The sequence below is a fragment of the Rhincodon typus genome, chromosome 28 (assembly GCF_021869965.1).
Source record: "Rhincodon typus isolate 14 chromosome 28, sRhiTyp1.1, whole genome shotgun sequence".
Classification (NCBI taxonomy): domain Eukaryota; kingdom Metazoa; phylum Chordata; class Chondrichthyes; order Orectolobiformes; family Rhincodontidae; genus Rhincodon; species Rhincodon typus.
In genome coordinates, this window is record NC_063359.1 from 32,001,225 (window position 1) to 32,022,373 (window position 21,149).

Below are 21,149 nucleotides of genomic sequence, written 5' to 3' on the forward strand. Positions count from 1 at the left end.
GCAGAGTTTTGAATGACCTCAACTTTACAGAGGACAGAATGTGAGAGACACTCAGTAATGCAGCAAAGACATGAATGAGGGTTTCAACAGTAGGTGAGCTAGGACTGGGCAAAGTTACAGAGGAGATGGGCGGCTTCAGTGAAGGTATGAGGATGAGGCTGTGCCAGAGGACTGCAGAGTTGTTTCACAAATGTTCCTTTGTGGATGGGAGTCAGCCGCCTCTGTTCACATTTCTGACTCTAGAATTGTGATCTGGAAGTGCAAGTTAGCAAAATTCATCCTTGTTCTGTAGCTACTACGTCAACCAGTTCTCTAGATTTTTCTAATTTGTAATACATGTAACAAACTCTTTACAGTACTGAGAGCTCTCACACGCCACAAACTCCCCACACGTCCCACCCTCAAATGAAGAAGAGCTTGGCTGATGTCTGTACAACTAGATTCCAAGAAGCTCTTTTTCACCTCACACAGCCAGGAGATGTTTATCTCTATCTTTCAATTCTCCAGAAAGAGTCAAACCTCAGATGTAGATCACAGTTATTTTTTTCTGCCATGTGTAAAGGTTTAGGTTATCTCATTCTCACTGCATTCTCGATTAAACATTTTGAGACCACACATTGATCAATGACATAATTTGAACTTTGCTTTCTTTGACTCTTCCTATAGACTGGCCATTAATCACTGATTCTCATAATTACTGAGTCCTTTTTGTTCCTTCTAACTTTCTTTCTCTGGGATTCCATGAGGTTTACTCCTGTTCCTGAGTTTCTTAGTCTCATGAAGAATTCTGGTCAGGCACATTCCTCTCCATCCACTGTATCCAAGGCCAATTGCATTATCCTGTTACATATATTACAGGAAGGATGCTTTACACACTGTACAGAGACAGAATCAAGGTACCTTAGATATGAAAAAAGTTTGAAAAGGTTCAAGACAACTTAAATTGAACTTTCAAGGTGGTAGCTGGTATTATGAAAATTCAATGAAGGATTCAAATTACATGGGCCAAAAATGAATATTTAAAGGTCTTTGGAGGAAGAAGGGGTGCAATAGAGTCATAAAGTAAGGTGCTGCAGAAAACGAATCAAAGTGGCTTCATCTTGCTAATGGAAGTATTTCTGAGAAGATAAGGAATTGAGGGTTCTGAATGAACACATTGGTAGAGTTTACATATTAAATGGCACAGGTTTGTCTGGCTTAATGGCCTTTTCTTGTTTTCAGTTGAAAATAAAATAAATGAGCACCATGAATTGACTGTTGATTAATTTGATTAATTGAGGAGATGGGAAGGAGTGGAGTTGGGAGGGTCCCAAAGGCTCTGGGAATTGGGAAACAAGTTGAATGTTGGCAATTGACTTTTGAAGTAAAGCTTAAGGAAGATATTTTGTTGAAAATCCAACACCCGCATTGTTTTTCCTTTTCTGAAATGTAAGAAGTACTGGTGAGCGGTGAATTCCCTGTCAATAACTGTCTGAAACACAATGTGCACAAGGAACATTGCTGTACGCTATGCTGGCACAGCCAGGTAACATCTTTGACCATTTGGTTTCCTTTTTGAGGCCAAACTGTTCTTTTCCCTCAACAATATTTAAATTTCCCTGAAGTCAATCTGAGAGTTCAGGAGTTACATGCATGGAGGAGATCTGGATCCAATAACTTTGGGTGGAATCTTATAGGGGTGTGAACAGTGAGAGCTACGATGAGATTTGTGGCAGAATTGGACAGCACGTTCGATGAGGCTCATTTGGAATTTTGGAGCATCTCACTGCATCTTTTATGCTTTTGCTGAACGACAAAGTCAGTTTCTTGAGAGGCAGTGGCAATTGCCAAATAAGGCGGATTATAGCTTGTTAAATGGCTTATTAATGTCACAACTCATCTGCTTCGTAATCAGCTTCCTATCTTCACCAAACGCATCAAGCAAGCTGGATGTCAAGAAAACACAGAAATCGCAGGTACTTGGCGAATTCAGGAAGCACAGACTCACATTGAAGGATGCACCAGCAACTAGCGTTAAAAGGAGACTTTGCACCCAGTTCACAAATTGGATCAGGCTGCATCTCAGGGCTGCTCACTTGCTTCTTAATGCTTGCTCTTGTAGTGCCTACCTACATGCTTGCAACATTCATGCTTTGCCAGGCCATGCCAGTTAGCACTTCAGTCAGCCAAAAGCTACAGTACTGCTGCACTGATGTGCTGCATAGTGCAGGCACATTGACAGGCTGCTGGCCATACTTATCTTTATGGATCTGTCTGGGGTGGTGGGGTGTGGCTTGCTTTATGGCATACCGAGACATCAATCTAATATGTGTCCATTTCTTGTGCTGCAAGCACATTGCATGTGTGTTCAACTAAATGGCCAAACTGAAAACTGGATGGGACCTAGTCCTCAGTCCATTTTTCTGGGGAAGGGTTCAGAGGCATTGTGGAAGTGACTGATTCATTGGTTGATTGATTGATTTGTTATCACGAATACCAAAATACAGTGAAAAGCTTTGTTTATGAATGCACAGGCAGATCATAGTAAGCAAAAGATGTACAGATCAAAAGACTTAGACAAAGGCATACAGGTTACATTGCACAGGGTGCGCGCTCGGCGAGATCAACGTGAGCAAGATCAGCGTTATATGAGGCTAGAGAGTCCATTCATCAGTCTGATAATGGCCAGGAAGAAACTGTTCCTGAATCTGCTTATGTGTGTGTTCAGGCTTCTGTATCTTCTGTCTGATGGAAGAGGTTGTGGGAGATCATTGCCAGGGTGCAATGGGTTTTTGATGAAGTTGGCCGCCTTTCCGTGGCAGCGAGCCGTGTAAATACAGTCCATGGATGGAAGGTTGGATTCATGATGGTCTGGGTTGTGCACACCACCTTCTGTAGTTTCTTATGGTCCTGGGCAGAGCAGTTGCCATTCCAGGCCGTTATGCACCCAGATAGTATGCTTTCAATGGTGCATCTGTAGAAGTTGGTGTGGGACCCTATGGACATGCCAAATCTCCTGAGCTGCCTGAGGAAGAAGAGGCATTGTTGTGCCTTCTTGACTGTCATTTCTACGTGGGAAATCCAGGACAGGTTGCCAGTTATCATCACTCCAAGGAACTTGATACTCTTTACCCTCTTAACCTCAGTTCCATTGATGTAAGTGGGGGCAAATTCTCCTCCTTTCTTTCTGAAGTCAATGATCAGTTCTGTAGTTTTGCCAACATTGTTTTCATTGCACCATGTCACCAAGCCCTCTATCTCCCTTTCATAGTCTGACTCATTGTTAGTTATATGTCCCACTCCAGTGGTGTTGTCAGCGAACTTGTAGATGGCGTTCATTCAGAATTTGACAACACAGGGAGTACAGTGGGGGGGCTGAGGACGCATCCTTGGGGGTGCTCCAGTGTTGAGTATTATCGTGGAGGAGGTGCAGTTACCTATCTTCACTCATTGCAGCTTGTGGGTCAGAAAGCTGAGGATCCAGTTGCAGAGGGCGGAGCCCAGATTAAGTTCTCAGAGTTTTGAGATCAGTCTGGAGTGGATGATGGTGTTGAAGCCGGAGCTGTAGTCAACGAGCAGAAGTCTGACGCAGGTGTCTTTGATGTCCAGGTGTTCCAGGAATGAATGCGGGGCTAGAGATATGGCATCCTCTGTTATGTCAGTAGGCAAATTGTAGGGGATCAAGGTGGGCTGGGAGACTGGATTTGATGTGGGTCATGACCAGCCTCTCGAAGTACTTCATGATTATTGAGGTCAGAATCACTAGTCATTAAGGCACACTGCATGTGCTTTCTTAGGTACAGGGATGATGGTGGTCTTCTTGAAACAAGTGGGGACTTTGGCTTGTAGGAGGGAGAGGTTGAAGATGTCAGTGAATACCTCCACCAGTTGGTCCACACAGGATTCGAGTGCTTGGCTGGGGACACTGTCTGGACCCATCGCTTTCCTTGGGTTGACTCCCAGGAAGTCTGATCTGACTTCTGAACTGGTAACTGAGGGAATGGGTGTGTCTGGGGTTGTAGGGGCAGGTATGACCGTGCCGCTGGCATTCTGCTCAAACTGAGCACAGAAAGCATTGAGCACGTCAGGGAGGGATGTGTCTTTGTTCGCTTCATTTTGTATCCTGTAATGTTGTTTAGGCTTTGCCATAGGCAGTGGGAGTCTGTAGCTCTAGCTTGGGCCTCTAGCTTGGTCCGGTACTGCCTCTTGGCGTGCTTGGTGGCTTTGTGGAGGTCATATCTGGATTTCCTGTATTGGTCTAGGTCACCCGACTCGAATCCTGCACGTCTAGTCTTCAATAGGGAGTGGACTTCCTGGTTCATCCAAGGTTTATGTTTGGGGAACACTCAGATTGACTTCTTTGGTTTGCAGTACTCCACACATTTGCTAATGAAGTCCATGACTGTGATGGTATACTCGTCTTAGGTTTTCCGCTGAACACTTGAACACGGTCCTGTCCACCGATTCCAAACAGTCCTGGAGATGGACTTCCGCTGCCTTGGACCAGCACTGTACTTTTTTTCGCGAACAGTCCCAGAGATGGTCTTCTGCTACCTCAGACCAGCACTGTACTTTTTTTCGCAAACAAGAACAGTGATGGGGAAACTCAAGATGTACGGGGCTGGAATAAGGAACAGAATTGGAGAGCATGGTATGCTACAGGGCAGCAGATTACAGGGAGAATGTACAGGAGCAGGGATGGGCATCATTAAGATGCAATGTTGGGATTCAGGAGACAGGAAGGACAGTTGGAGGCACAGTTCAATGTGGTAGGTCTCTTGTAAGTGGGTGGATCAAATCTGGCTGTGGTGGGTAGAGCGAGGTAGAAGGGGAAATGGAGGTTCGGGAGGTGTGTGGTATCTGATAGCCAGGTGGAGCCTGGTTCTGATGTTGCCCCCCACAAGCCGCATTCCCTGCAATCACTCCCCGTTACCGTGATGTGAAATACAACTGGAATATGAAAGAGTCAACACCCACGGCAGACAGAGTCAGTATGAGGTTGATGGGCAAAACTGCAGAATCCATGTCTACTAGGCATTAGGACATTGAAGGGGTAAATACATGAAGCATCTATTTACAAACTCTAGCTACATTCCATTTGCAGTCATTTCTTCACACAAAGGCATTGCATGCAGACTGAATGTGCTGATGAATCAAAGGCAGATTGCACCATGTTTTTGGTGCAAGCGCAACTAAACATTGTCACTTCAGACCATGAGATTGTTGGAGTAGAAGTAAGCCATTCAGCCCAACGAGTTTGCCCCACCGTTCACTGAGAAAATGGCTGATATGATGACTTCAAGTCCACACCAGCTGCAAGTTCCCATCCAAGCCACAGACCATCAAGACTTTCAACTATATTGCCATTTCTTCACTGCCACTTGGTCAAAATCCTGAAACTCCCTTCCCAGACTTCAGGGAGTGTTTCCACACCAAATGAACTGAAGTGGTTCAAGAGACAGCTCACCACCACCTTCTCAAGAACAATTAGGAACGGGCAATGAAAGCTGGCCCAGACAGCAATGCCCACATCCCAATAAAGAATATTTAAAAAAAAAATTTCCTGTCTATTTTATTATTAAAGGTACACTTTGTCTAGGTGACATATGACAATTCAGCTGTGGCTCAAGTCTATGTGGAGAGCCCTTTAAATTGGCTCATGGAGCAACTTCACAATGTTTGCTTGAGGAATGTGAGTGGATAAATATTTAGATAGAAAGTCAGAATGAAGATAGGTTATCGGCATTTATCAGATTGGCAGAAATGCAAAGGCCTTTGTGAAACCTCAAAGAAGAAAAGGCAAAGCCAGGATTACACATCCTGTAACAAGCTCCTTCACTCACATCAACTCAGGAAATATGACTGAAAAATAAGTTTCAAATCTCCAAGGAAAACTGAACAGGATGGAATGCCTTTAGTTAATAGATTACCTAGAGGTGAACTGTTAGAGGCTTTTAAGATTAAGGAGAGGTTTGCCAATGCAGATATAGAAATGATGTTTACGTACAATAGTTCAAGAAGAAAGTTGACTATAATGTTTAGAACAGCAACTAATAGCTGGCTGTACCAGTGAGCTCATATCCCAAAATTGTGTGAAAATCTGAGACAAAATGCTGTGGAAACAGATCATTCTAATACAAAGGCACGACAAAGGCTGATCTCTCTAACCTAGAATAATGAGAAAGTGGGAAAATGATGTTCAGATAGAGGATCAGAAATGATCACATAAAATGGTGGAGCAGGATTGAAGTTTATATGTTTCTATAACAATAGGTCCTAATCCTTACCTCTGAAGAATATCCTTACTGCAATCATTACTCCTTGTCAGACATGAATGTGCAGACTGCACCAGAGGTATACTGCTAACTCCAATACCCAGTTTTGACTGCCCTCATTGGCTTCCAATCCCACCCGTTTGTCTCGAAAGCTGCCAACAGGTAGTTCACCCATCAATATGACTCAACAAGATTGTCTTCAAACCCTTCCAGCAACCTCAAACACCAATCCCACCACTGACATCACCATCTATCTCCAATGTGTTGGCCTGGCCTCAATCCTGCCATTCCAGCCTCAAACCAATGAGACCTCTAACACTCAAACCTTAAGCTGGGTCCACCAACATTTTTTTGCTTGTATTGTTATACTTTTGAAGTCACATTACCGTTTGACTGCCTCTCCCTCATACCCCAGCACCAACCACGTCTCCACTTAAAGACTGAAAAAATCTAGAGGGAAAAGGCACAAAAAAAACATTCACCTCAAAAATCTCAAAACCCCATCGCATTGAGTCAGTGATTTTGGGTGAAGCTGTAACTGCTTAAAGATTCAACCCATGTTCACTCTGTCACATTACATACTTCTGACATCATGTCACTCCTGCTCCTTTCCATTATTGTTCTGACATTTCACTATCTCCTCCAGGAACATCTTCTGATGGAGACAGTAGGGACTGTAGATACTGGAAGCTAGAGTCAACAAATGTGGAGCTGGAAAAGCACAGCAGGTCAGACAGCTTCCGAGAGGCAGGAATGTCAACGTTTTGGGCCAAAACCCTTCGTCAGGACCATCACCCCTGCAAATGTGGCACTGACAACTGGCAATGAGCACAAGGAAGTCCTGAACTGTGTGTCAGCGATTTATATCAATCTGTGGAGAGGGTGAAAGCCTTTTGAGGGGTAAAACCCAGCAACAACAGCCATAGCTCCCAGCCAATATCCTTTGTCCTGCATCTGTCCAACTCCACCTGCTTAAAACTCAGAGCAGCCATATAAGTTTTTCTGTTTTCTGCCTGTTTAGAATTTCCAGTCCCTACTAGTATTTTTCTCCCAATCCCTTGCTCTCTCAAAGTGCCATGCATTGTTCCAGCTTTAAAGAAAAAATGGTCATCCAAGTGATCCAAGGTCCCAATGCCAGAACAGAAGGAGGGAGGAGGAATAGTGTTAAAACTTTGAAAACACACCCACACTGGTCACCTTGCTTCCCTTTGGCCCTCATTGTCTATAAGCTGTGGCTCAGTCGGTAACACACTGGCTGAGTCTAAAGGCTGTGGGCTTGAATCTCAGCAGAGAGTGTCAGCACAAAAATAATCAAAGCAGATGTTTTCATGCAGTACTAAGGGAGTGCCATTGTTTGGGCGAGATGTTGAAGGTCCTCATCTGTCTACTCGAGCTTGCTGATTGCAGGCTGGTTGTCACATTTCTTACAATACTGCAGTGACTATATGTTACAAGTATTTAATTTGCTGTGCAAAATGCCACATAATGGCAAGACTTTCTTATTTCACACTCCCCTTCCTTCGCCACCACCCACATTTTTCCAATGTCTTTCCAATCTCGATTCTCTGTCTGCCTCAGCTCAGATGACAGCTTCACAGGCACTAGCAGTCTTCAACAAAGTTCTTCAAGTGTAAGCCAAGACAGTGACAGTCAATGGGCAATTCAGCTGTGAGTGGCAGCACTGGAATGTGTCAGACTGGAAAGATCTGGCCAATCCCAACCTTTGCCGAGGGAAAACCATCAGCAAAGGTCACAGCACAGTCAGAATGCACCCATCAGATTGATCTTGCCTGAACGGGGAGGGAAACCATCTGCTTTCCATCCGGTAGCTTCCTTAATTGGCTTGGAGGCAGTTTCTCTATCGGATTCAGGGGAGTGTGCTCTCAAAGTGTGACGGCCAGAGATCTGCCAGCTTCAAAGGAGGGAACAACTGCAGGGACGCATAAGTAACCAAGAGAAAACTTCAGCGAAAAGCACCTTTCTTAACCCTTTTAAAAATATAATTCAAAGGTAGAGCAAGCAGCCAAGCCATCATCTATAGAGCAGCCTATAGCTGTGGTCCTGCCCAGGTAGGAAGGGAGGATTGGTATCTGGGCCTGCGCTGGAGGCCTACTCACAGCAGATCTGCTCCTCTCCATCACATGGACAACAGTAAAATCATATTCAGTCTTCTTGACTTACCTTAAGGCTCTTAAATCCGATCTGCGTCATACCTGGCACATAGGAAGATGGTTGTGGTTGTTGGAAGTCAGTCATCTCAGCTCCAGGACATCTCTGCAGGTGTTCCTTAGGTTAGTGTCTTAGGCCCAACCATCTTCAGCTGCTTCATCAATGATCTTCCCTCCATCATAAGGTCAGAAGTGGGAATGTTCGCCAATAATTGCACAATGTTCAGCACCTCTCATGACTGCTCAGATACTGAAGCAGTCCATGCCCGAATGCAGCAGGACCTAGATAATATCCAGGTTTGGGCCGACAATTGCTGGGTGACATTCACGCCCCATAAGTGTCAGGCAATGACCATCTCCAACAAGAGACAATTAACCATTGCTCCTTAGATAACACAGTGTGGAGCTGGAGGAACACAGCAGGCCAAGCAGCATCAGAGGAGCAGGAAATTTGACGTTTCGGGTCAGGACACTTTTTCAGAAATGGGGAGGGGGAAGGGAGCTCAGAAATAAATAGAGAGAGGAGGGGTGGGGCTGTGGAAGGTAGATGGGATGGTGATAGGTGAGTGCAAGTAGGGAGTGGTGGGGATTTGTCAGTGAGATGGGAGGAGTGGTTAGGTGGGAGAGAAGATGGACATTTCCTGACCTGAAACATCAATTTTCCTGCTCCTCTGATGCTGCCTGGCCTGTTGTGTTCCTCCAGCCACATTGTATTATCTTTGACTCTAGCAGCAGCAGTTCTTGCTTTCTCTAACCATTGCTCCTTGCTGTTCATGGCATTATCACCACTGAATCCTCCACTATCAACATCCTGAGAATTACCATTGACCAGAAACTAAACTGCAATTAGACTAGCCATCTAAATACAGTGGCTACAAGAACAGGTCAGAAACTAGGAGTAACTCATCTCCTAACTTCCCAATGCCTGTCCACCATCCACAAGGCACCAGTCATGAGTACAGTGGAATACTGTCAATTTGCTTGGATGAGTATAGCTCCAACAACATACAAGAAGCATGACATTCAGGACAAAGCATCAGCCCACTTGATTGGCCACAAAGATTCACATCCTCCACCCCCAATGCTCAGTAGCAGAAGTGTTTATCATCCATAAAGCTCACTCCAGAAATTCACCAAGGCTCCTGAGTTAGCATCTTCCTGACCCAGGACCACTACCACCTCGAATGACAAGGGCAGCAGATACATTGGAACATTGCAATTTCCCCTGGGAGCCACTCACCATCCTGATTTGGAAACATATTCCCGTTCCTTCAGTGTTGCTGGGTCAAAATCTTGGAATTCCTTCCCTAAGGGCATTGTGGGTCAACCCCCAGCATATGGACTGTAGCTGTTTAAGAAGGTAGCTCATCATCATCTTCTCAAATGCTGGCCAGCCCGTGACAACCATCCCATGTGTAAAATTTTTAAAAATGAGCCTAAATGACAGTCTGTGTCATGAGAGAGAAAAGCTCTTGCAGCTCTAAATCTGCTCCAGCCAAAATAAACTGATACTGGGAACAGGAAACCAGTACTCCAGCTAGTTCTGGTATACTTGGGTTCCATCCACCTCCATTTCCAAAACTAGCAAGGCCCCAAAACCCTGTGCTGTCTTTGTATGTTGAACAAGGACAGAATAAAGTTTGGCTGAGGTGCCCAGGCTGAATATTTTGCTTGTGTTCATTTTCTAAATCACAGATAAACAGAGTCCAGTTGCATGAATTATACAAGAGGGAACTAGTACCTGCACAATTGTAGCTCTGCAGAGAAAGAAGGGAAAGATATTAAGGGATGGAATTGAAGATAAACATAAAATCAGGAACTTAAAATTTCAACCAGTAATCACCTGAGACTCTTCAGTGCAATTCATGGGTAGCAGCAGGGATTAATTATCAACGTGGAGCCCTAGGTAAATGCAAATTGCCACATTTTATTTAGCATGCTGTCATGTAAATCAGCATTTGCAGAGCATGGAGATTGAAATGTTCAGTTAGATATTTCCTTCACAGATATGCAATGTTCAGGTAACACTTTCCTGGAGCTAATCATCTCGAGAAAGAATATTAATTAATGAAGAGAAGAAATATTGTGATTTGAATTGCTCGGCTCAGCTCATGAAGTAGTGGTTTAGATACAGGGTAATTATTTACCTGATCGGTCAGGGGTTTTATTGAGTGAACGATTGAACTGTTAAAAAAAAAGGACAGTTCCAAATTTGATTTGCTGTTTGTGCTGAATTAATTGATCAGTCGAGATGTTAGAAAAACTCTCAGTGCCCCTGAGGGAGCAGGCAGGAAATCAGTCAGCTGTTTCTGCTTTGGATCACAATCCACGATTACTAATGGAGGTAGTGCACATGTGGGTGTCGGGCAATTGAAGGATTAGATTCTCTGGATTTTGGGAATGCTGCTGATTCTCACTGTTAGTTGTACACATGCATGGTAGTCACATGGATACAGAACCAGAGATTCACCGATAGCAACAGAACAGTTGCCATGACCTTGACATTCCTTGTATCAACCTTTTGTGACTTTAGTGTGGGGTCAGTAGGTGGACGTCTCTAGGGTAAACACTATGGGTCTATCTTTGATGCCGACACGTCTATGGAAACTTGCCTATATGCCAATTGGGATGGGTGCTCAGGAACCCCTCACTGTACCCATTGTCCTTTGCTACCTGAGCAAGGAAGCTAATCCAGGTAAAAAACAAAACCACATTATTAATTATTAGCGGCCTGACCCAGCCATGGATCTCAGTGGCAAGGCTGACATAACTCCCTATGGTCGCCATGTGTCCATTGACTTAATGATACTGCTGTATTATTTCTTCAGCCCTCAACTAGCTTCATAGCTAGGAACCACAAAGTTAAGAAATCCACACATTGGCCACTATTTGTCTTGACAGACAGAGGCTGTGCCCCTTAGACGCTAACATGGATGCTCTTAGAAACAACAGAGGCCTATCACAACCAGATTGCCCCCACTCTCATGGGGTTTCTGTGGGTGGCTCATAGGGGTTATGGCAGGACATCAGTAAAGTCCTCAAAGAATTTCAGTCCTCTTGTCATTAACTGAGTGACTAAGAGAGAACATCAGCAAAGAAAAATCCAGATTTTTTTGGAACAGCTATATCTAGAGTGTGGGAACTACTTGTATCTTAATGTGCAGTATGGTGTGCACTTTGTACTAGCTGGAACTGGAAGCAGTGAGTGAGTCAGCAATAAAATGTGTGACTAAACACTAATTCTTGAGGGATTTCACCCAAATGTCAAGAATGTGAAATGGTGGGAGGAAAAATGCCTTGAAGTAAATATTTAAATTAAATTAAATTGAATTGTTCCAAAGATGAGTCTTTGGGCTACAAGCATTAATCTATGGGTCAAATGGTTTCTTTCCTTACTGTAGCGATTCTATGATTCTAACCTTCATTCTGTCTCCACAGATACTGCCAGACCTTGCTCCATTCCATTTTAATTTTTATCAACATCATTTTCATAATTAGCAACAAATCTTGCTACAAGGTCTATCCAAGGACAGTAGCAGGCTCAGCTGTGTCAGTCTTCATGGCCAAATGACCCACTGTCCAAACTCAATCACGAAGAATAGCTGCCTGGATGATTTATCGAAAAGCATTCTGTGTCCATGTAACCGTGCTGTAGCAGGAATCATCATCATCAGGAGGACTGTTGGAGGGCAAAAGATAAATGATAAAGAAATTTAAGGCAGTCCAATTCAAGATTCCTGGGACGACATGTTGAAAAAGAATTAGAAATTTGCTTATTCGAAATTGTGACTTTCACATTTCTGGCATTGCTTGACCTTGTTTGTAGAAGCTTTCAGCTCTGGATATTTAGGTCACGTAGTCATAGCAACCTGGGGAGCCCAGGCCTACTAAACCAGGTTACTAAAAAGATGTTAGAAACCCTTTCTAACCTTCAAGAAAACCATGATTGTGAAAAAAACGAGCTACAAAAATATTTGCTTATCTGAGTTTTCACTGACAAAGTAATATTCCCTTCACCAATGACCCTGCATTTCTTACATTTTTGTTTTGTTTTGTTTTGTCAGAGTTCCAGAGTTTGCAGTTTTAATTTATTTGTGTTTGGGTTTGCAGTAGACAACAGTCAATCACTACTGTCAGTTCTCCACCAGTACTCTGTATGTGACAGCCTGCAGCTTATTACCTTCTGAATCAGAGATAAAGTGAAAAACACAAATGCAAAGAAAACTGACATAAACATGGAAAACACTGAAAAAAAAGCAGAGCAGGTAGTTCAGCGCTTCAAACAGAAAAAGCAGATTAACCTTTGAAGTGCGGTCCCTCATCATAGTCCTGAGCTTTTAACTTGCTCAAAGTCTTCTATTTCAAGCAAAGTCTTTTCTTGGAATAAAGAGGTCAATTCAGCACCAAAATGAGTATCCACTAAATCCCTCCTCCTCCATCCATCCCCCTTCCAGACACAGACACACATACAGTGCATAATTGCAATACATATCTGATTGGCTGCAAGGTCAGTTGCTTTAAAAATGTTGGTCCCTCCTTTATCTCCAACAAGCTTCCACTGTGTGTGCCGTACTACACTTAGTCTAGGCTTGCTCCCTCTGACTGCACCATTCTATCCGGCTCCCCTCAGCATTCTTCTCATCTCTTGACCTTCGCCCCTTACGATGCCCAGAGTTCCCTCAGAGAAGCAACTGAAGCTCAGCTTGTTCAGAACTGATACAAAGCTCCTACTGTCCATATTTGTCTGAGACACTCCAGCCACTGACTGTCACATCCGTTTTCAGAGTTTCCAAAAGGGGAGACGAGACTGCGGGGTTTATTTCAGTAACAACACTGAAGAGATCTGCTCCATACCTGGGACACAGGCTCGCAACCAACAGGTACTTTTAAACTGACAACAAACTCTCTAGATTTTAAATATTCCTCCTTAATGAAAAGATGCAAGTATGTCCTTTTCTAAGCATGTTTGAGCAATACTAGTTACCAATGCGATTCATACTCCCGTAAAGAGCGGATTTGTAGACAACCTAACCTTATCAAATCAGTACAGAGAACTTGCTTTTAAAAATAATCTGAAAAATACAACTTTAAAGAAGTCACGTATGTCTCCAAATTTAGTTAATTTTAATAATTTTTTGTTTTGCTAATTTTCTTCTTTCATTCTCAATGTGGCTGACTCTACCTTTGTACAGTGGCATGTAAACCAAAGAATGGCCACTTTGGTGAGAGGCCAACAAGCTTCTGATGCCCACATTATCATACTGTACTTTGGCAATAGTCATCACCCTTAGCAAAAGAGAGGGGAAGGGGGCAGAAATGCTGGGAAGAACCGGAATGAAAATGCTAGGCAGTTTTCATCTTTGTCACTTTCATCTCATGGACACACTGCAGCTGCAGATGTCCCTTGGGCTAGTTATAGTCTAATTCTCAGGATATTTTAAATATACACAGTTACAATTTGTAGGAAGATAGAGTTGACTGGAGCTTAGTGTTTTAAGATTTGGCTTAATGCTCAGTGTTATATTTGATCTATTATTTAGTAAATACTTGAAAGTTGGTTAGTTTAAGTGCCTCTGTAGATGTACTTTAGACTTCATTGTAAGCAGTTCAGTGGTTCATGCATTTTTGTCATTTAATTTAAAAGCACCATGCCAGAATCAATACCTACCATTATTAAAGGAACTCTCACAACACTGGGTTGTACTCTTATATGAATATTTAGGAGAAGGAGATTGCTGTAAATCCTACAAGCTTCTTTTGAAAGATCTCAATTCCACTAATCATTTTTAGAAACATATTCAGTTTCCTTAAGCCTTCTTTGCTAACTCATTCCACAAATCTATTAGTCTTTTGAAGTATGAAAAAACGTTCACTCTTTCTGCTCTTAAGTTTCACATTTTTTAATTCAGTGCATTGAGTATAGGAGTTGGGACGTCATATTGCAGCTGTACAGGACATTGATGAGGCCACTTTTGGAATACTGTGTTCAGTTCTGGTCTCCTGGCTGTATGAAAGATGTTGTTAAACTTGAAGGAGTACAGTAAAGATTTACAAGCGTGTTGCTGGGATTGGACGGTTTGAATTATAGGGAGAGACTGAATAGGCTGGAGTTTTTCTCTCTGGAGTGTCAGAGGCTGAGGGTTGACCTTGACCTTGTAGAGGTTTATAAAATCATGAGGGGCATGGATAGGGTGAATAGCCAAGGTCTTTTTCTCAAGCTAGGGGAGACTAGAAGGCATAGGTTTAAGGTGAGAAGGGAAAGATTTAAAAGGGTGTTGAGGGGCAACTGTTTTCCTACAGAGGGTGTTTCATGTATGGAACAAGCTGTCAGTGGAAGTAGTGGAGCTGGTGCAACTACAACATTTAGAAGGCATCCGGATAGGTACCTGAATAGGAAAGGTTTAGAGGGATGTGGGCCAAATGCTGCCAAATGGGACTAGATCAGTTTAGGGTACCTGGTCGAGTGCAGACAAGTTGAACCGATGGGTCTGTTTCTGTGTTGTACATCTCCATGACTCTATAACTTTTCAGTATTTCTGATCGTGAAAGTTTCAATTTGCATTCTTAACATCTTCACTACCTTATAACTTAAAATTTTTAATGTGGATTCATTTTCTTTGCTCATCTCTGCACCCTCTAAGTAAACAATATCCTTCCTGTTATAAAATTCCCAGAATTACTTACAATACTTAAGGCATGTTAGTTATCAAGAGATTTTCCCATTACAGTTGAAACATTTTGCACGCTGCATGAAATTAGTCCATTGCATTATCACTTAAATTCATTTCCAGACAAGGGGTCGAAGTGATTTGATTTTAGTTATGAGAAATGATTTCCGTCAGAACTGTCAGGATCTTGAAACTCTAACTTAAAAAGTGCTGATTCTCTAAATAATTTAGAAATGGTGTTGGGCAAGTGCTTGGGGATGAGGAACTTTCAGAGCTTTGGACAAAATGCAGAGCCTTGGAGGACTAAGTACAACTACTTTTTAAAAGGGACAACATGGATACAAAAAGCAGAAATAGCTCCTTCTGTGCAGTAAGTTTCAATGGTTCCATTGAATGTTTCTTTGTGAAGCTGCAAACAAGTCATGATGTAAGAAAACCCTGTTGAATAGACTATGCTATTGGCATTGCAAACAGAGTTCTAATGTCTCTCTACAGTATGGGAGAAAACTGAGACTGAAGATGTGCCTGGATCACTCTTTTCTCTGAGGCTTGCGTTCCCAGCATCGCTGGTGGCAGCCTTTGAACAGGACAGCCACCCACTTCCTTATAGCTCCACTGTTGCCTGTAGAAAACTAATTATGGTTTGAAGTACAGTTAGCTCGTAAATACTTGCATTTCCCCCGTCTCATGCTTTTATCTAATGCACTGTTTAAAGTAAACAGGTCTGTGTTAAACAATCTAAGTTAAAAAAGTGTGGAAAAGGATTTTCCACATTCACTGGTGTGTTACCTCATGAAATGATGCAGAGAGGCAACATATGAACGTACTTGCAAAACATAAGTTATTTTAATAATTTAAATTCTTGGCAATGTCCTATTCAATATTTATTTCTCAACCAATGTCACGAAAATGCATTACCAATGATTCTTACATTGCTGCACAAAATTCACTGCTGCAGAAAAATGACCACAAAGAGCCTCCATAGACTTGACATTGTGAAGTCTCCTTCCTGTCATTATTAAGGAGTGCTCATTATGCCACGTAGAGGGGCAGTTCTCCACAACTGAAGGGTCCCATACTGCCTCTGCTCTAAGTGCATCAATACACTGAGTTGCTAAATTGCATTTATATTTTGAATGCTATGATTGGACTTAACGACTACAAAAAGAAGGTTTTCAGAGACGTTATCAAATTGCCGTTTCTGGAATCTTTGTTGCTCCAAATTGGTTGCCATGTTCCTTACATTGCAACAGTGACCACATTTCAAAAGCACTTAATAATCTGTAAAACTGCTTTGGGACACCCTGGGGTTCTGAAAGGTGCTATGCAAATCTTTTCTTTAAAATCCCATGTGCACGTCTCCCTATTGTTGAATGCAACATTCTTTTTTTTTAATGAATGTATATTTTTGATATATAGCTCTATAACATTTTAACTGGAATCTTGTACTGATTCCTGCCCATTATTATCACAGCTTGTGACAGCACTGGCTTTCTGGGTGGCTTCTTTTGTATATTTAAGTCAGGGCTTGTTGGTACTGTGTGGAGAGAAAACTCAGTGGGAACCTGCCCTCCTGGGATCAGAACTCAGTTTATAGGCCTGTATAATTTGACCTTTATATCCCAAAGGTCTTCAGCTAGTTTATGAGGGTTGCCATGTCATTACTAGTCTGCAATGTCCATTTGTAGTCTCGGTAATTAATTCTGAGAATGTGGATAGTAGTTAAACAATATGACTGAGAGCTTACACCTTCTTCCCCTTTAAGGAACCTTAAACAGACAGAAAGCTTCCCTGCACAGTGACTGTCCATCTCCTGGACTGTCAGACACATGCATCACAGCTATCGTGTTTTTACAGCTCCCTTATTCATCTAGGGTGGCTAGACATCTGGCTTTGTAGCGGACAGTCGGGTTTTGTAGTGGACAGCCTAGTTTTGTAGTGGACAGTCCGGTTTTGTAGCAGACAGTCCAGTTTTGGAGTGTACAGTCCAGTTTAGTAGTGGATAGTCCATTTATAATGGACCGTCTGGTTTTGTAGTGGACAGTTCAGTTTAGTAGCAGACGGTCTGGTTTTGTAACGGACCATCCAGTTTTCAGCTGCTCTGGCCATTATCTGGAACCAGAAGGTTTCACAACTACTATTTCGACCCTTAGTCCTCTCAGTAAAGCAATGGCTGGGCTTTATGCTTGATGCTCTCCCTGTCTACCGCAGCTTTGATGCAACAGTAAGGTTTTTATAATAGATATTTGGATTTCATTTACAACCTCCTTCCCCCTCCCTAATGACTATCCAATGGAAAAGAATCTCCAAATAGGATACTGCTACCATGTACATGTTGTCATCACTGGCACATGTGACCATGGTGGGCTGGTTTCAATAGCTCTCAGCACTGCCCCCCATGACCATTGTGCATTGCACTGAGTAGCATCCCTAGCTCTGAGCCAGAAGTTCCAGGTTCAAGTCCCAGTCCAGGCCTTGGTGGTCATAGAAGAAACATTTGTGACATGACCCAACAGGTTGATTATCAACCTGCAACCACTTCCAACACATTTACGGCAAATGGCAAGAGTTTCCTGGTCAGCCAGAACCTGCAGTGGTGGCAGCGCAACAGACTCCCATGTGAAAAGACTTCACCACAGCATCTTGCCATGGGTTCCATAACAAACATTTAGAGGGATTACAGAGCGTGAGAGATAACTGCTTCCCTGCCCAACCTGTGTTCTGAATTAGATGTGGGCCATTTATCTAGTTGCTGCTCAGATTGTGATGAAGTGAACAACAGAAAGAGTTTGTAACAACAGACAGTGATCTGGTTTTGCACTTCTGTAACTCTGCTGCAAACCAGGTGAGGCAATATTGAGGGTTTTTGAATGTTGCTCAAGCTGTGTGGAGTAAATTACATGTGATTATAGTTTGTGCTCAGTATTTTGCCTGTCCATTGCCTTTAAGGACTGCGGGGTTTGTGTGTTTATGTTATTTCATAGGCTGACGCAGAGATTGAAGTTGGATCAATTTACAGTCAGTCACTTTGAAAAGTGTATAAATCGTGAGGGGAGATATTCCCATTTGGGTCAACCTGACCTCAATGTTGTGTAAACGACGAGTTCTCAGAATTCCCACATTCAGAGCAAAACTTTAGCTTTATTTTTACTTTAAAATGCAGCAGCTGTCAATTTAACTTTGTGTCACTGATGGCACCAGGCTTCACTGCAGCATAACTTCAACTCAAAAAACATTCAATCCAACAGCTATTCCAAAAATCAGGAGCCTGGAATTGGAATGAACTCATCACTTTACTAACATAGAAACAACAGTGTGTAACCTTCCCAGTGAGAAACTGTTCTGCTAAAGCCACAATATTCAATCTCCTCCTAACCGTTCTGGAGTTGCCAACTCTGGCTGGAGTCATTCCTGGAGGTTTGATCATTTGATATCCTAATCCAAATATGCACCATTTGATCACAGACGGTTTGATAATGTGATGTCAGCAAGTTTTACTGCATTTACCTTACACTTCTATTTGGTTACCTTTCTGACATTTTGTGCTATCAACATCCTGGAAGTTACCACTGACCAGACACCTAACTGAACACTTAAATAATGTAGTTACAAGAACAGATCAAAAACTGGGAATTTGCTGGTGAGTATCTCACCCCCTGACTCCTCAACGTGAGTCCATCATCTACAAGACAGGACTTTGATGGAATATCCTGTACCAACGTGAATGGGTGCAGCTCCAACAACACAAGACACTCGACACCATCCAGGTCATAACAGCCATTTGATCATCATTCTATCCAGCATGTTAAATATTCACTTCTTACATTACCAACACACAGTGGCATCAGAGTGTACCATCTACAAGGTGCATAACAGCAAATCACCAAACTTCAATAGCAGCTTTCAAACCCTTGACTTTTAGTATCTAGAAGGACAAGGGTAGCACTTTACCACCTGCAAGTTCCCCTCCATGCCACGCATCATCCTGGAAATATATTACTCATCCTTCATTGATGCTGGGTCAAAATCCTGGAATTCCCTTCCTAACAGTACTGGACTACACGATGCAAGAAGGCTGCTCGACACCACATTCTCAATTCTCACTTATGGAGGGATAACAAATTCTGACCCAAGCAGCAATAGTCTCTCAGAAAGAATAAAAATAACTGTTGTGGATCAATAACCATTTATGGTGAATAATCCCACAATAGCCCTCAATACAAAACTCTTTCTCCCCTCTGCCCCTTTGGTTCTTCCAGCTCTGTCCTTTGTTCTCCATACTCTATCACCAGGAGAAACATGCTTTTTCTATTCACCCACAATATGAACCCAGGTTTTGCTCAGCCTTTTACTGGCTGCCGCCCAGGTACCCAATGCGGCTAGTGTTCCCAACCCTGCTGGAAATTCTGCCTGCCCCGCACTCCGTTCACCTGTCTCTCCCTTCCCCTTGTCCATTACCACTCTCTGCAGTAATGAGGAGAGAGTGATGGAGCCCATAGCCTGAGGCTTCACTGTAGTGACATCTTGGAGAAGGAGAAAGGGGGAGAAAAGGCTGCTACTCCTGCGAGAAATGTAAAGGACAAAGTTCTCCCAGGCCAAAGGTTTTCGTAACTGGAGACTACCAACCCATCCAGGAGGGTTGGCAACATTAATTCACGCCCATTGTGCAGAATTCACAGGAAGCAAAACTCATTATTATGGAGTTTCAGTGAATTGTCCTAAATGTGTTGCATGTAATTCTTACCTGGATGGAGTCCATGACACCAGTACACCAGAAGTATATCGGTGCTATTAACTATGAGAAAATGTTTATAGAAATTGCCAGCAGTAATGTTGAAAGCTTTCCTTATTTTGTGGGATGCTGAAACTCTTTCTTCACTCTGTTCCCCTCACAGGCTAATTTTACCGCCAATTTGTAGAGCTCTGATAGCCAGAAAACAGACAACATCCCTCAACCATGTCCAGCATTCATATTTACCCCAAGCGCGAGAAATACAGAGGTAAGCAATCATCAGGGGGCCCGAAATATGTTTCTAAACAAAATAAGATTCTTAGAATGGGACTAGACTAATTCATGGTCTAGGTTAATGCTTAATGGACAAAATATGTTGTGGGACAGGATTTAAATCCCATTCAAAGCCCTGTAAATTCAAACCACTGGTGGGAGGTAAATCATTGGGTTTCTTATTGTGTTCTCTATCTCTAGTGACACCAGAGTAACTAATGAAATGTAATCTGAACAGTGCCAAGGAAACATGAATAGTAATGCATCAGGTTCCCACACACATTTCCAAAAAGAAAATTTAGAGAGCAGTTATCCCAAATTATCATTGTAAACATCTCTGAGCACTAGATAAAGAAGTTATGAATAATCTGAGACCTGGATCAGTCAAGATCACAGACCACAAACATTTTGTGTTATTTATGTGGGCAGAACTATGAAGAAGGTTGTGAGACATGTTCTATGCTGGAATAAGTCACTTGGTATGACAAATGTATATAAACCTAGGGAGCCCTGAGAGTCAACCACATGAAATGAAGCTGAGCGCAAGCTGAAAGAACATCATCTCATTTTCCACTTGGAGACCTTGTAGCCTTCAATGTCAAATTTAATAATTTTAGGGCCTGAACACCTTCATCCATGTCCTTTACCCACACCCCAGGTCCTGTCTTCACATGGACTGCTTTCAGCAGAGCCAATCCATTTTCACCTATTAATGGTCGCTATTATCATCTTTTCTTTCTCCTTGCCTTACCATTATCCATCTCTTTGTCTGTCTAACTGTCTTTCTCATCCTGTGGGCTCTGTCTCTACCTATCACGTACTCCCTATCCTTGTCTTCAGCATGTATACCACCTTTAACTCGCTACCATCAGTTCTGAAGAAAGGTCCTGAAACATTAACTCTGCTTTCCCTCCATAGATTGATACCTGAAATGATTGGGTTGTCTTCTGAGGAAAGGTTGGACAACTTGGATTTGTTGGCACTGGTGTTTATAAGAGTGAGGGGTGCCTCAAGTGAGGTGCATAAAATCTTGAATGGTCTTGACAAGGTACGT

General features: G+C 42.7%; 1 protein-coding gene across 2 annotated transcripts in view; it reads left to right on the plus strand.

The window, feature by feature from the left end:
- The first annotated feature begins 12,987 nt into the window (after nt 1-12,987).
- LOC109937759 (SH2 domain-containing protein 3C-like) overlaps nt 12,988-21,149 on the plus strand; it is a 152,743-nt gene continuing 144,581 nt past the window's right edge. Inside the window, exons 1-2 of one of the 2 annotated variants that reach the window (XM_048613726.1) lie at nt 12,988-13,302; nt 19,986-20,090. In XM_048613726.1, the coding sequence (XP_048469683.1) occupies nt 20,048-20,090 (43 nt within the window). In that variant the 5' untranslated portion in view covers nt 12,988-13,302; nt 19,986-20,047. The remainder of the gene's footprint in view (nt 13,303-19,985; nt 20,091-21,149) is intronic. The other variant, XM_048613727.1, reaches the window with a different exon arrangement.